At 48.6% G+C, this 16844-nt stretch overlaps 1 protein-coding gene across 1 annotated transcript in view; it reads right to left on the bottom strand.

Moving 5' to 3' along the window:
• Nucleotides 1-16844, bottom strand: part of Col23a1 (collagen type XXIII alpha 1 chain) — a gene marked incomplete at its 5' end in the record, with an annotated part of 364233 nt that overhangs the window by 14736 nt on the left and 332653 nt on the right. Inside the window, 8 exons of the mRNA XM_008833774.2 lie at nt 2567-2611; nt 3180-3242; nt 4538-4591; nt 6299-6325; nt 8323-8349; nt 9265-9300; nt 10220-10336; nt 16163-16189. Of these exons, the coding sequence (XP_008831996.1) occupies nt 2567-2611; nt 3180-3242; nt 4538-4591; nt 6299-6325; nt 8323-8349; nt 9265-9300; nt 10220-10336; nt 16163-16189 (396 nt within the window). The remainder of the gene's footprint in view (nt 1-2566; nt 2612-3179; nt 3243-4537; nt 4592-6298; nt 6326-8322; nt 8350-9264; nt 9301-10219; nt 10337-16162; nt 16190-16844) is intronic.

Raw genomic sequence — 16844 nt, forward strand, 5'->3', positions numbered from 1 at the left:
CTTACTGTGCATTTGCCCTGGGGTTACAACCTGCACCAACCTGTCCAGTTTAGGCACAATCCCGCATTACTGTCTAATCTCATTCTCAGCTCCCTGCTTGGCCAGCCAGGATCTCATGTCTATTATTTTATTTACATATTTTTCCATTTCATATATGTGTTATATGCTTGTGTGTGTATGCATGTTTGCATGTGTGTGGGCATGTGTGTTTGTGGGTGAGTGTACACATGTATGCGTATATGTAGAGGCCCAAGGTTGATGTCAGGAATCATTCACGATTGCTCTTCCACCTTATTCATTGAGGCAGGGTCTCTCAATCAAACTCAGAGTTCACTGATTTGACTAGTCTTGCTAGCCAGCTTGCTTTAAGAACCCTTTAAGCATTTGAGGTTGCCTTAGCACCTGGCACTTACTGGGTTCTGGGGATCCAAATTCTGGTCCTCCTCTTTGTGTGTCCAGCACTTTAACTGCTGAACGATCTCCCCAGCACCCTCATATCTGTTTTGTAGAGGAAGCCAGTCTCTGGGGGTATGGGGGATGTGATCACCTCAGAAGGCAAGGGTGGGATGCTGAAGTCAGCATAAAGACCTGGCCACGTGAAGCAAGACAGCTAGCTAGGAGATGAGGCTTTGTGCATGCTAGGGGACATAGGAAGGGAAAGACCCCTCATTCTCTTGGCTTCCATTTCCATCTCTAGCTGGCTGACGCTGGGAGTTTTCAGCATAACTAACCAGACCACCCGAGTAAAGAGCTGGACCCTCCTTCTGACAAACATCACTGACTAGGTTGTTAAAAATAACTAATGGACTAGGCCTCGAGTCCAGCTTCTTTGTCACACACACAGAGACCACACACACACACACACACACACACACGTCCTCTGACTAATGTTTTCTCTCTCCTAACTTTCTTCTTCAACTGGAAGCCTTCACTATACCAAAAGATGGTCTCTTGAAGGACAGAATTTTATGAAGAAGAAGGCAATCCACTAGAGATACTTTCCATACTATCTAGCCTCTGTTGCAGATTAAGTGGCTTCAAAGACTCAGGTGACACCTGTGGCTGAGGCACTTAGGCAAGCTCCTCTCCTAACTCCTGCACTTGACTCTCTTCAAGTGCTGTCTTTCTGCTGTATCAAGAAACTCACTGATTTTGCTTTGTTCTTGGGGCAGGAGAGACCGTGGTTTCATATACCTTTAGTCCCAGCACTTGGGCAGCAAAGGCAGGCAGATCTCCGTGAGGTTGATGCCAGCCTGGACTACATAGTGAGTTCCAGGCTATCTGGGGCTACAGGGACACATTGTCTCAACAAAACAAAACAAAACAAAACACAAGCAAACAAACAAATAAACAAACAAAAAAACCCAAACAAAACCACTTACTGCTCTTGCAGAGGGACCTGTTACATTTTCAGGTGTTGGTAACACACGGGGATTGGTTACAAAAGATCTGAGGCTAGGGACTGAAGAGATAGCTCACTGATTAAGAACATTGGCTGCTCTTGAAGAAGACCCAGGTTTGGTTCCTAGCACCCACACAGTGGCTAACAGTCTATAATTCCAGCTCCAAGGGATCCAGTGCCCTCTTACGGCTTCAGTGGGCACAATACATGTGTGCTGGCATGTAGGCAATACATTCATACACATAAAATAAATTAAAAAGAGACTTCTTCCTCGTTCTTCCTAGTGTTCTACAGAGCAAAGAGCACTCAGTCCCTCTTCTGGCAAACGGTCAATGGGGTCAGTGACTTCTACTAGTGGGACCTATATTTGCTGATGGCCACAACCTATTACTGCCTTAAGATGGAGCTGCTAGGCCAGGGTCATAGCTCAGAGCCAAGCACATTTGAGGCCTTTGGTTTTATTCCTAGTACCACAGTATAGGCATTGCACACATGTGGTATACATACATATATACAGGCAAAACATTCATACATATAAAATAAAAATAAAAAATAAATCTTAAGAATAAAAGATCTGTGGTTGTCTAGGTGGATATTCTCCTGGGGAGAAGGAGGAACATGGGGCTTGGAAGAGTAGGGCCACCCCACAGTGGGCAGAGTCAGGCCTTAGACAAACTGGGGACCAGTGTTTGAAAATGCAAAGAAGATTCTAGAAGAGTATACAGTCATCTGGGGAGGGGGGAGAACTGTTACTTGGGACTTAAGAAGTTGGAACTTTTCCTTTTACGCACACACACACACGCATATATATATATATATATATATATATATATATATTCATTCTTCTAGTTCTGTTTTTATAGAGAACTATGTAGACCAGGCTGGCCTGGAATTCACAGAGATCTGCCTGCCTCTGCCTCCCAAGTGCTGGAACTAAAGGCGTGGGCCACCATGCCTGGCTATACACATCCATATTTAAATTTTAACTATATGCATGCATTATGAAATTTTTTAAAAATCACCAATTAATTAAAAATTTAAGAAAACAGATGCCTAGGTCTTGTAGCTCAACTATTCCTCTGGGACTCCTATGGAGACAATGGAGGCTTCTAAAGCTACTGGGACCCTGGACCCCGCTGGTGTGGCCAGAGAGAGGTTACTTACCCGGGGCCCTGCGGCTCCATCCGTGCCTGGGTGGCCAGGCTCTCCCTGTGGAGACAAATGGTTGATGCCTGGTCTGTGAGGTTCCCTGCCCCACTTTCAGTCCCCTCTTCTCCAGTGGGCCCGAAGTGTCTAATGGCTTATGATCAAGAATGACCTTCAGGAACAAGATTCCTACTAGACTCTGTTTGTTTGTTGGTCTTTTTGAGACAGGGTCTCCCTATAGCTCTAGCTGGCCTGGGACTCACTATATAGACCAGGCTGGCTTGAACTCCCAGAGATCCACCTGCCTCTGCCTCCCGAGTGCTGGGATTAAAGATGTGTGTCACCATGCCGAGCCACTACCAGACTCTCTGACACCCTATGCCGGTAGTAATGGGGACACTGAAGCCCAGGGTGACAAGGCTACATGGAAACTTAGCTCAGAGCTAGGTCTGAAAGAGGTCTTGTCACTAGTTCAGATCCACAGCCTCCCTCCCCCAGACCAGACTGATTGAGTCTAAAGGAGGCCCTCTTTAAAAGTGCAAACTAAGAGGTGAAACTACATCTACCCTGACCACTAGGTGACCCCATGAATGGGGCCTTCAGGTGCTGGGGCAGAACAGTGTGATGTCACCTTTGGTCCTAGGGCGCCATCCATGCCAGGCTGTCCTTGGGGCCCCACATCCCCTGGCTCACCCTGAAATAGACACAGTAGCAATGAAAGCAAGCAGTAGATGCAAGCCTGGGGTTGCTGGGCCTTGTGCTCAGGTCTTTTGGTGAACCAGGTTCTTCTGGGCTGAGGGATGAGGCTCAGGGATCTCTCCAGCCTGGGAGATCTAGGACCAGTCATCCCTTTCTGGTCTGGGTCTTGGCACATACCTGGCCCAGCTCAAGGGCTCGAGATTTTATATAATGACTGTGAAACTATCCTATTTTTTATTGTTTCTTTCCCCCACTAATGTTAAGAGCATCGATTGGCAATTCTGACTTGATTCAATGATCACTGTGTTGTTTGCCAAATAGGCTTTTCTCTAATTCCATTATTCATCCTTGTGGCATTCTACCACAAGGAAGAAGTGATTAAAAAATATTTTATTTATTTATTATTTATTTATTCATTCATTCGTTTGTTTATTTATACATGTACACATCCCACAGCATGCCTGGAGGTCAGAGGACAACTCATGGGAATTGGTTCTCTCCTTCCACCATGTGAGTCCTGGGGACTTCAGGACTTGCTCACTCTCTCTCTCTCTCTCCCTCTCTCTCTCTGAGACAGGTTTTATCACTGGCCTGGAACTTGGCAAGCAGGCTAGGCTGGCTGACCAGCGAGCCCCAGGGAGCTGACTGTCTCCATCTTCCTAGTACTGGGATTAAAAACACAAGCTATGATGCCTCGTTTACGTCCCTCCCTCCTTCCCTCCTCTGCCCCCCCCCCCTTTTCTTCCCTGGGTTCTAGCTATCAAATACATACCCTTAGGCTTGCAAGACAGACATTTTACTGATACCTATCTCCTTAAACTCTCTCTCTTTTCAATTTTTTTTTGAGACAGGGTCTCACTTTATAGCTCCAGCTGGCCTAGAACTCTCTATTTAGACCAGGCTGGCCTCAAACTCATAGAGATCTGCCTGCCTTAGCCTCCTGAGTGCTGGGATTATGGGTGTGTACCACCTGCTTGGCTCAAGAGACATTTTGGAGGCAGACTGGCCAGGACTTGGTAACCTTGGCAAAGGATTTGGGGAGCAAGGTATACAGATGACAACTTGTTTCTAGCTTGGTACTAGGCAAGGAGTAGACGAGACCACCTAGATGAGATGCCAGGCCTGCTGTCAAGGGCGGCCAGGGCCCCCTTTTGCCTCTCTCTGGCCTTCTCTGGGAACTGGCCCATAGTTCCATGATGTGAAAGGGTCAGGATAGGGGCATCTTCCAGGCAGACAGCAACTTTGGAGGGTAGAAGGTGGGGACATTGGTGAAGAGGGGCATATACCTACCTTGGGCCCTGGGGGTCCAGGAAGTCCTGGCTGGCTGGGCATTCCATCATCCCCCTGAGGAGAAAATAGTTGAGGCTTTGGCCATCACATGTGGACATGTTGGTCACACGTTTGGTTGCTCAGTTGGCTCCGACCCACACTAGGCTCCCCAGCATACCTGTTTGGTCCAAGCACCTGAGCCAAGCACCTCTCTCTAGCCCCTTAATCCTCTAGGACAAGACCTGAGTCAGATACATCTCAATATCCTACCCTTATGTGATGGCTAATCCTGGGTGTCAACTTGACTGGATCTGGGATTAACTGAAATGAGAGAGATCTTCTTGATTGGATCATCTGAAGCTGGAAGACACACCCTGAATGTGGGTGTTACCTTCTGATGGCAGCCAGTATAAAAGGCCATGGCAGAGGAGAACGCTGGGCTTCTTGCTGCTTGCCTTCTCTCTCACTGGTGAGTTCACCTTGCTGTTATAGACTGAAGACTAGCTGATCTTTTGGAATTCATCAGACCTTCAGTGCCAGATTGGGACTACTGAGACATCCAGCCTTGTGGACTGTGCGATTCTCAGCCTCTCCAGTGTGGTGTAGCCATTGTTGGACTACTCGGATTCTATCCTGTGAGCTAAGCTGATAAATCTCTGTACTTATATATTCATTCTGCCGGTTCTGTTTCTTTGGAGAACCCTGACTAATACACCTTACTCCTGCTACCCCAAGCTGTCTGGGAACCAGTCTCAGCAGGTGTCTTCAGAACACAATGGATGGACAGGTGAATGGTAGCAAATTCACTCAACTAAGATTTTGTGAGCATCCCATGGGTCAGGCACACATGTCCCTACTCCACGGAGTTGGAGGAGGCCATGGGACAAGAGGGAAATAAACATCAAGCCAGAAGGGCTTAAGAGCTGGGAAGGCACAAGGGGGAAGGCTTGGGGATAGGCTTCGAGAGCAGGAGTGGGGTACAGTTCTGCTGAGGAGTGGATAGGGAGGAGGTTCCTGGAGTGGGGTACAGTTCTGCTGAGGAGTTGATAGGGAGGAGGTTCCTGGAGTGGGGTACAGTTCTGCTGAGGAGTGGATAGGGAGGAGGTTCCTGATTTGCCACAAGGTGGGGAAGCAAAATCCAGGTCACTGGTTGGTTCTCAAGCTTACCTGCACAGTCACCCAGGAGTTTGACTCAACAGACACCAGACCCCGCCCCCAAAGTCTAGGGGCCAGAGTTTGTCTTCCTTCCCCTTTCCCTCCCTTCTCCTCCCCACTTCTTTTCCTTTCTTTTCCTCTTTCCTCCCTTTTGAGAAAGAGTTTCCTGTAGCCCAGGCTGGCCTTGAACTTACTATGCAGCCAGGGCTGATCCTCATGTCTTTGCCTCCTGAGTGCTGGGGTTACAGGCTTGCACCACCAGGGCTTAAACCCAGGGCTTCTTGCATGCTAGGCCAGCAGTTTGCCAACTGGCCTGCATCCCTAGCCCCAGAATTTGCATTTCTGACAAGCCTCTAGGTGATGGTGGCATTGCTGGTCTCAGGACCACAGCTTTAAGGACCGTGGGCCAGTCCTGAAGTGGGTGTGACATGTTTAATGATAGGAAAGAATGAGCAAATAAGTGAAAGAAATTCTGGCTTTCCCGAGACCCAGAACAGGGCCGGCCACACCACAGTGAAGACTCAGCTCTGGGGATGAGAAGAACACTTTCCCTATGGGGAAACCCTGTCCCCATCCCCCTCCTCATCCCCAGCCCCCGCCCTTCTCTCCTCCACAGGGCCCTCTCACCTTCTTCCCAGGAGTCCCAGGCTCTCCCTGAAAGGGAAACAAAATGAGGGTGCAAGAGGGGTCAGAGCCATAGGTGCGCGCTGCACATCAGACCTCTGCCTCCTCGGTACAACTAGCACCAATGACTCATGCTTAGTGTTGGCCCAGAGACCCTGGGTCCCTCAGAGAGATGCAGATACCCTTGGGTTTCTTTTCTGAGCCCATTAGTCCCAGACACTTGGGCAAGTGTCTGCTCTTGAAAGAGAAGAGATGGCACTTCAGCCTCAGAGAGGTATTGGAACATGGGATGCCCAGGAAGGCCCTGGCTCACTGCACACTTGCTAACTGGAACTCTTTCTCCATCCTGGCTCTGTCCTCAGTCTGAGGACCCAGATCCTTCCCACCCCAGGTGATGCCCAAGCCCTAAGAGAGAGTGCTGTCATCTGAAGTGTCTTCAGAAGCTAATGCAAGCCCATCTTGGTGGCGCACGCCTTTAATTCCCAGCACGCCGAGGGAGAGGCAGGTGGATCTCTGGGAGTTCAAGGCCAGTCTGGTCTCCAAAGCTCCAGGCCAGCTGGGGCTACAGGGAGACCCTGTCTCAAAAAGACCAAAAAAAAAAAAAAAAACAAAAAAAACAAACAAAAAAAAACCTGTAGGGCTTCACTTGTACTTGCGAAGGGTCAGAATCAACTAAGAGGCCCTCCAGTGGGAGAATGGGAACGTAATGGGCATTAGACAGTGGAGTTAGAGCCCGGCGTAGAAAACAATGAGCAAGTTGGGGAAAGATCAGCGAACTCTCCAAGTGCCAGTCTGAAAACATTGCATGCTGGAGGGTTCTGTCCACATGGGATTCTGCGGAAGAAGCCATGGAGGTGGTAGCAGGATCAGTGGTTGCTAGCGGATGGAGAGAGGAGGGGAGAAGGGAGGACCACAGGGGACGTCTGTGTGTGTGTGTGTGTGTGTGTGTGTGTGTGTGTAGTGCATGTACATGAGTGTACAGATGTGCGTGCCCCTGTGGAAGCCAGAGAAAGATATCAGGTGTCTCCCTCTACTGCTCTCTGCTTTTTTTTTTTTTGCTTTGAGACAGGGTCTGTCACTGAACCGGAAGCTTGTTTGAGCTAGATTGGTTGGCCAGCGAGCTCTTGGGATCCTCCTGTCTCTGCTGCCCAAATGCTGGGTTTGCAGGCACACACAGACATGCCTGGCTTTTTATGTGGGTGCTGGGGATTTTACTCAGGTCCTCATGCTTGCCGAGCAACTACTTTTATTTCCTGAGCAATCTCCCCAGTCCCTTGCACAGGGTTGCTTAAGACTGAAATTATGAAGTGTGATAATATCAACATATTTGTTCTACAACAGCACGAGGGAGTTGCCTGTGAACTGAGGACTTTGGGGGACAATGCAGTTCCTCAGTTGTGGCAGACAAACTTTGGTGGGGAATGAAAATAACCAGGGGAATGTGCATATGGGAGGCAGGGGGTGGGGACACCTGGGAACTCTGTACCTTCCTCTCAACTTTGCTGTGAACCTAAAACTGCACCAAAAATAAAGTCTACTAAAACCAAACATCTAAGGGCTGGGAGATGGCTCAGCAGTTAAGACCACTGGCTTTTCTTACAGACGATCTGGATTTGGTTCCCAGCATCCACATGGCAGCTCACAGCCCCCTGTAACTCTGACACTCTTTTCTGGTCTCTGTAGGCACCAGGTATGCATGTAATATACCTACATACATGTAGGCAAATATTAATGTCCATAAAAATAAAAATAAATAAGTCTTCAAAAACCCCCCCACAAAAAATGAAACCAAGCCATCAAGGTGTCATGTGATTCAATCCTCACCATGCAGTGTGAAATCAAGGTAGAAAGATCTACCATACCCCTATTTGGCACATGAATAAACTGAGGTCTACATGTGGTAACCTGCCTCTTCTTCCAGCTGAGTGTCCTAACCTTCCTGCTTCAGTTTCAGTGGGGGAGGTTGGGAGAGAGGAGGGGTGTGGAATGGAGGCTTGGGAGCTGGAAGAGGGGTGCTGAGGACGCACCTTGGGTCCTGCGGGTCCCTTGGGGCCCTGGAAGAAGACCAGAGAAGAGAAGGTGTTAGACATCATTCTGGAAGCTGTTCCTGTCTGTCTTGTCATTTTCCTTTTATCTAGGGTGACGCCGTGTCCCGAGGAAGAGGCAGGCTATCACTAGAAGCAGGGGTGTGTGTCTAGGATTGACTCCCTGTGCCTTGGACAGCAGCTGTTTCAGGGCTTATGTGGTCATAGGTGAACTACATACTCACCCAGGAGGGTGAGGTACTGGAATTCTACCCAGGCTGGAGACCTTGCCCATCCACGCTTCCATTGTGGGCAGAGGAGTGGGTACATCCACAAATACACCTACATAATCCTGGTGTGGGTGCAAGTGGATGATAGATTTAGAAATGTGGAAACACATTTCCGGGCATGTCTATGAGGGCATTTCCAGAAAGGTTTAACTGCAAAGGGAGGACCCACCCTAAATGTGGGTAGCACCATGCCAGGGGCTACGGTCCTGGACTCAAGACAAGGAGAAAGTGAGCTGCACATCAGCATCCATCTCCTACTTCCTGAAGGTGGACACAGTGTGACCAGCTGCCTCACACTTCTGCCATGCATTCCCCATGATAGACTGTACCCTTAAACTATGAGCCAAAAGAAATTCTTCTTTTTTTTTTTTTCTGTCTTTTTGAGACAGGGTCTCCCTGTAGCTCCAGCTGTCCTGGAACTCACTATATAGACCAGGCTGGCCTTGAACTCAGAGAGATATGCCTGCCTCTGCCTTCTGAGTGCTGGGATTAAAGGTGTGCGCCACCACGCCCAGCTGAAATCCTCTTTAAGTTGCCTTTGCTGAGTATTTTGTCATAGCGACAAGAAAAGTAACTATTATATCAGGAAAGGGGCTTCCAGGTCTGGACGCTATGCCTTATCAGCCCAGGCTTTGCAAAAGCCCTGAATACTCACCACCTCACCATCTTGTCCAGGCTCTCCTTTAGGACCCTAAAGAGGTAGGAGAAAATAGCCATAAGGACTGGGCATGGTGGTGCACGCCTTTAATCCCAGCACTCAGGAGGCAGAAGCAGATGAATTTCTGAGCTTGAGGCCAGCCTGGTCTACATTGTGAGTTCCGGGCTTACAGGGAGACCGAGTCTCAAAAACAAAACCCCAAACCAAAAACAGAACCACCACCAACAAAATAGCAACAAGGGACCAAAAGGACCCACATTATTTGAGCTTGAATCTCATGCTAGGACATGGGCAGGGATCTAAGAGCATCTAGTCCACCTGCCCTCAATCCTGCGATGTGATTGTCATCATCCCTACTTCACAGATGACAAGGTTGAGGCTTAGGCAGTTACCTGCCCAATGTGACAAAGAACAGATGAGCCAACAGAAAGCTGCCTCAACAGGGAACCCTGGTGGCAGTCTGGCGGAGGTGTGGGCTCTGTATTGGAGGAGAAGAGAGGCCCTGGGTAGTGAGCAGTAAGGATCGGTGGAAGCACTTACGTACAGGCGTCAAGAGTTAGAGCTGGGGTGAGGATTGAGACTGACCTTGAAACTAAGGTCAAGGTTAGGGTCTGTTGGGGGTTAGACTTGGGACTTCAGTCAGGCTCAGGGTTAGAGTCTGGGGTGTAAAATAGGACATGGAGTCAAATCTTGAGTAGGGTTAGGAGCCAGGACTGTGCTAGATTTGAGGCTTGGTTGGTTTAAGGGTCTGAGTTAGGTGTGAGATCAAGGATGAGATGTGAATTGGGATTAGGGTTAAGGTGGGGTCCAGGGTCAGTGTGTGGATTGTGTGACAGCTGGCATGGGTGTCCTAGGAATAGTACTGGGTTGGAATTGGCTCTGGGCTCAGAGTTGGGGTGTGCATCAGTACAATACCAACTCTTAGGGCCCACAACTCCATTTCTTCTCTTACCACTGGGCCTTGAGCTCCCTTGGGACCATCTTTTCCAGTGTCACCAGGAGGGCCCCGGGCCCCAGGTGGTCCAGGGGGCCCTGGAGGTCCTGCAGCTCCATCTTGACCTTGGTCTCCCTGAAAGACATAGGATTTGGCATGACCCTGAGGGTGAGCATGAGGGGGTTCCAGCTTCCAGCAAAGGGGGTCCCTTAGATGAGCAGTCCCTGTGCCTTTCCGTCCCTAGCCTTTGAGGCAGCCACAAAGGAAAAGTCTTTGCTAGTGGCCTTCTGACTACTTCTTGGTAGCTGTGTGAAAGGACCTTGGTATAACAGGCCCCAAATGACCTTGTATACCTTATGGAATATGTCACCTTCTCAGCACTCAAAGCCTAGATATGGTTAGGTGAGAAAAGACACACTCTGGGTATGGAAGAAGTGTGCATGCCATCTAGTCTTCCAGCTAGGGGATGAGTATCTCCTGCAAGATCTTCCTGGTTGGGCCTCACTTGCTGCATTAAAAAGAACAGAAATGCACACTTGGGCATTTATGGTATGTTCACACAAACAACAGCATGTGAACACTGACAACAGCTTTCTTTGTAATAGCCCCAGGGTAGAAATGGTTAAAATGCCCTCCCAGAGCTGAACAGTTGAACTGTGAGCCATCATATTATGGAGTGCCACTCAGCAATAAACAAACAAACAAACAAACAAAACAGGAAAGGCCTCATCCCAGCCTTGGGAGGCTGGGACAGGAGGATTGTTGTGAGCTCCAGGTCCGCCTGGATTACATAATGAGTTCCAGGTCAGCCTTGGCTACAGAGTGAGATCCTGTAGAAACAAAAAAAAAAACAGCTGGGCATGGTGGCATACCCCTTTAATCCCAGCACTTGGGAGGCAGAGGCAGGTGGATCTCCGTGAGTTCCAGGCCAGCTGAGGCTACAGGGAGACCCTGTCTCTAAAAAACAAAAAAAAAGCTGGGCATGGTGGTGCACATCTCTAATGCTAGTACAGCACTCAGGGGGTGGAGGCAGGAGGGTCAAGACTTCAAGTTCATCTTTGGCTCCATAGTGAATTTGAGGCCAGCCTGGGATACATGAGACCTTGTCTCAAAAAACTTAAATCAGGGCTCAGTTGGTAAAGGTGCTTGCTACTAAGCCTGATAGCCTAAGTTTGATCCCTGGGACCTACATGGTGGAAGAAGAGAATTGACTCCTCCCAGTTGTCCTATGATCGCCATACTTGTACGGTGGCATGTATATGCACACACACATACACGAAAATAAATAAATGTCATAAAAAAAACCCAGCCAGGCATGGTAGCACAGGCCTTCAATCCTGGCACTCTGAGGGTAGAGGCAGGTGGATCCTGGTCTATCTACTGAGTTCCAGCAGGGCTGCATAGGGAGTCTCTGTCTCAAAAACAAAAACAAACAAACAAACAAACAAACAAAAAAAACCCAAAAACCCAAAAAACCCAAAACCCCCAAAACCCCAAACTCAACTCAAACTCAAACTCAAACTCAAACTCAAACGCAAACTCAAACTCAAACTCAACTCAAACTCAAACTCAAACTCAAACGCAAACGCAAACGCAAACTCAAACTCAAACAAACTCAAACTCAAACTTGGAGCCAAATAAACAACACTCAAGTATGAAATTCTCAAAAATAAAAGAGATTACATTAAAAAGACAAAAACAGCCCCTCCCCAAAGAAACAAACTGGGGACACACGCATGTAAGAACGTGAATGCATTGCAGGGAAACTATGCTGAGAAAAAAAAGTCAGCCTCAAAAAGCTATACTGGGGGACAGGCTCTGGAGAGGTGGCTCAGCTGTTAGAGCTACTGCTCTTGCTGAGGACGCCCTTTGGTTCCCAGCACCCATGTCAAACAACTCACAGCCTCCCGGAACTCCAGTTCCAGGAGATCCAATGCCCTCTGGCCTCCAGTTGTGCACACAACTCATACAGGCACAGACACATACACATTAAAATATTTTAAAAAAGCTAAAGGCTGTGTGATCGTGTCTGCCTGATCTTCTTGAATAGAAAAGTTATACAGGAAGAGATTAGTGGTTGCCAGGGGTTAAGGATGAGGGGGTGAGCCTAGCTAGCAAAGGAAAGCCTGAGGGATTTTTGTGTGGTAGATACGAGTCCATATATGATAACACTGCACAGAGGAAAACATGCCTGAACACATACACACATGCACACTTATGCACATACACACTCATGCATAGACATACATTTATACACTTATGCACACACACATGCACACAATTACATACATGCACACACTCATGCACTCATGTACCATGTGTGCACATAAAATCACATGGCCTCACACATTTATGCATATGTGCATGCACACAGTCATGCACACACACTCATACACACAATCACACTCAACACACACATATGCTTCTGTACATACACATATGCACACACTCATGCATACACACACACACACACACACACATGCCCACAAGCATGTGTAAAATTGGGGAAATGTGAGTAGGGCTGGTGGGTTGAGTGATTATTGGTCTTCTGATAGTTAGATTGTACGACAGTGGTACACAATGTTGTACCAATAGTATATACAAGATGTGCTATTAAGTGGGGGCAGTTGGATGAAGGGTACATGCGATATTATTAATTAAAAGTGCAAGTGAATTTACAATGATCTCAAAGCAAAAGGGCAACAGTAGACAAGAGGGGACACACAGTCTCATGCAACACCAAATCCCCGACTCTTGAACCCAGGATTAGTACCAGGCCAGACCATGCCAAACGCTCATTTCATGGTCCACCCTGCAAGACAGGAGGCCCACTGTGTGACTGGCACAGGTACAGTAAAGGAGGTACCAGTCATGGGCCACAGTGCAGTGGCTCTCAACCTTCTGACAACCACAAAGGAAAGAAGCTTTGAGCAAACTCAGCGCTGTATGAAGAAGCACTTCCTGGAGATGATGCAGCCTTTGTGAACAGCTGGCCAGGGCAGCTCTCATTCTACAGATGAAGTGCTGGGGGTCAGGGAGGGCAATCATCCCTCAGGGTCACCAAATTAGGACATGCTGAGCCTCCTCTTGCTGCTAGCGCAACTGGTCTTTTAAAGTCTTTTTCCACTTTTTTTTCCATTTTAGTAATGTGTGTATGGTGTGCATGTGTGTGCCTATATGCTTGCATGTGTGTGGGCAACGTGTGCATGTGGAGACCCAAAGTTGATGTTGGAGATCATCCTCAGTCTTCCACCTTATTCATTGAGGCAAGGTTTCTCAATCAAACCCAGAGCTCATAGATCCTAGTCTCTCTAGCCAGCTTGCTCTGGGGATCCCCTGTCTCCACTTTCCAAGGCTGGAATTACAGGCAGGCTATTATGCACACCCTGCACTAATGTGGATTCTGGAGATCTGAACTCTGGACCTCTTGTTTGAGCTGCAAGCACTTTAACCAGTGAGCCATTTATCAAGCCCACAACGGGTCTTTTTTAGACACTTTTTTCCCCCCATAGGAGGAAAAGAACTCACCTCTCCAGCAAACTGCACATAAGACAAACTTTGCTTATTTTTCTCAATTGATAGATGGATGGCAGCTCTTTCTTGCTATGACTCAGATTGCTGACCTGTCTGGCCAGTGCCCTGATCAAAGGGTTCTAACTCTAGATCCCAAAGTAGCATGTGGCAAGTCACCCAGTCTCAGGACTGATGGGTGGATATTACTGCTCTATTTAGTACTGAGGGACTGAGTCTGGAAGAATTTCATTCTCTCTTCCTGTTGCTCCTCTCACAGCTCAGAGGCCCCAGATTGGGAGTCCCTGGCCTGACTCCAGTTATTAAGGTAGAAAAAGAATTTCGGACCCTGTACAGGCCCTTTAGAAGATTTTTTCTTTCTTTTGTTAACCTTCCCTCTCCTTCTGGGCCTGGGTGGCTGAGGTCTGGCCCTGAAAACACAGCATGAGTCGGAGTTGGGGAGCACAGCAAACCAGCAGGCCAGGTCACCTCACTTAGCCAGTCTACCTTGAGGATGCGGCGATTGTACCCATGATGGTCTCTACTTATAAAGCCTGTGTTGAGCCGTGGGAAAACCATCTAGTTGGCAAACAAGTTTTGTGGTCAGAAAAAGAGGAGGAGAACCTCAAAAATCACAAGGCAAAGCCAGCTGAACCAACCCAGTAAAAAGCAGCTTGTGACAGGTAATGCTACCCCTCCCCTGAAAGATGGCTGCCATGCTGGCTGTGGGCCTGCAGGTTCTTGCTATTCTCTGACAGAAACCAGTGCCCATCTCTCCACCTCCTGTGACTAATTTGTCCAACAGCATGCAGGGTGTGATGCTAGATCCATCCTGGGTGTCACCCTTAACAGGTGTGACAGTTCTCACTTCCTGACCCTTGGCAAGCTGAGCCCAGAAGCCTCTCTAAGAACCCAGGCACCATATTGGGAGGAAGCCCTGAGACACATGGAGAGCCACACATGGCTGCTTCCCAGCCAAGTGGGAATAGCTACATCAACTGCAACCATGTGAGGGCGTCATCACCTCCCAGGACCAGCTGCCTCTGCCTGCAATCACGAGAGACTCTAGCCAACCTATGGGACCATCAGAAATAATGATAGTCATTTTAAGCCACTGAGCTTTTCGGGGGAGATAGTTGTTTCATAGTTTACTGGGACCCCAAGACAAGGGGCAGAACATCCCTGAGGAGCCAAGGAGCTTGGGGAGAAATGTGGCCTTTCACAACCTCAGGATCAGAGGGACCCTAGTCATGTGGACTGGGCAACTCTATCGGGAAGATCAGCTTCGTGAAGCAGTATTTTTCTTGGCAGTCACGGAACAACAGGGGCATCCTTTCTCTGACTTCAGAGAAATCTCCCTGGCTCTCTGAGGCTCTGGTCCTACCTCCCTGTCAAAGACCCAGCAAGGGTCAGCTCTGCTCATCACAACTCAGCCTGTTTCAGCCCTTCCCTGATCCAGCTCTTGATCACAAATCCCCTGTGACATGGGCCCTACCGTCCTCATTTCGCAAAACCTGGCCTCAGCTTTGAAGTTGACCTGGGTCCTGGCCTTGCTTGTCTACAAAGCAGCCCCAGCCTGTGTGTTCTGCCCTGTGCTCTCTCCTTCTCTCCATCCCACAGAGACTGTTCTCCTCTTGAGTCCAAACAGCTCACCTATTCTTCATCCCAACCCTGCCCCCAGAGCTTACATGATTGACATGATTGAGTGACCCTTGCACCACAGTGTCCTTCCTATAACCTTAGACACGACCCAGACTTTCTCTGGGCAGCTGGTGACCAACTCTGTCTCTACAGTTTGGGCACTCTGCCTAGAACATTCTGGAAATGGTGAGGATACCTGGTAGAGCTTCTTAAGTGCTCCTGTCAAGACCCACTTTTAGGAACCACCTGAGGTACACAAGCCTTTCTGAGTTCCTGGGCCTAGGGGCCACTGAGGGCAGCAGAGGACTGGAGCAGACATCTATTGTCTGTCTCCATGCTGAATGCCAGTGTCTTTTATGCTACTGACTTTTATGATTATGATGAGTCTTCACAGTACCTGCTGGGGTGGGGAAATATGACTCGTGCAAGGTTCGCGAGCTGGGAAGTGGCAGGGTTGAGCTCTGGGGTCTGAGATGCTGACCTCAGGGCCTTCTCTTTCTCTGAGTGTCAGCTGCCCCTCAGGAAGGTCAGTCTCTGACTGGGGACCAAGGCCAACCCCACTGTCTGGTGACAAGTACAGGAAGCAGGAACTTGCCAGACACTCATCATCTGTGAGGGAGATAGTTGCCTCACTAGGTGAGGGCACTTGGGGGCTTCCATATAGTAGGCACCGGTCGGGAGGGAGGGTTGCCTCGCTTGCCTCTCTCTGTGGTAAGCTGTGGGGAGCTGGGACCCTGAAGAAATGCCCTATTATAATAATATTAAACAAACCATGTGGGCTGGATGAGGGAGGTGGTGCTCCATTCTTACCCGCGGGCCAAAGTCTCCTGGTGCACCCTGGGAACCAAACACAGGAGAGTAAATGGTCACTGATTTATTATTTCTCCACATTTACTGTTGAACATTTTCTCTGTGCTTCACATACATTTTGGCAAAAACAACAGACAGGCCTTGTTTTTAATCTCCATGTCCAATGAGGGCACTGAAGCACAGAGAGACCAAGTAATCTGCTCAAGGTCACACAGCTAGAAGATTGAAACCAGGCATTCCCTCATCTATGACTGCTTTGCAGATGTTCAAGGCCCTAGGCACAGTGTAACAGTGATAGCTGCTCCCACTGTGACCTCTCAGAATCCCAGAACGTTGGACTAGTAAGAGATAATAAATCCTTGAGCTTGGACACAGTACATGATATAGTAATAGATACCAAGACACCAGCTTCTCTCTGGTCTCCAAGCCTCTGGGTAATTTCCATGGTTTGGTGGCACCATCCAGAACCAGTGGGAAGATAATCAAACATCTACCAGCTGGGTCAGTGCCTTCAACACATCAACAAAGACCATTCAGATGGTGTCCTCATGCAACCTCCCCCATTGCTCTGTGAAGCTGGCTTTAATTTACAGATGGAGACACTGAGGCCCCTAGAGCTCAAAGCCACACAGCGATGGAGACGGAACATAGAGGAGGCTCTGAGCACCAGATCCCGTGTCTT

The sequence above is a fragment of the Nannospalax galili genome, unplaced genomic scaffold (genome assembly GCF_000622305.1).
Source record: "Nannospalax galili isolate Female #2095 unplaced genomic scaffold, S.galili_v1.0 scaffold1877, whole genome shotgun sequence".
In the NCBI taxonomy this organism is placed as follows: Eukaryota; Metazoa; Chordata; class Mammalia; order Rodentia; family Spalacidae; genus Nannospalax; species Nannospalax galili.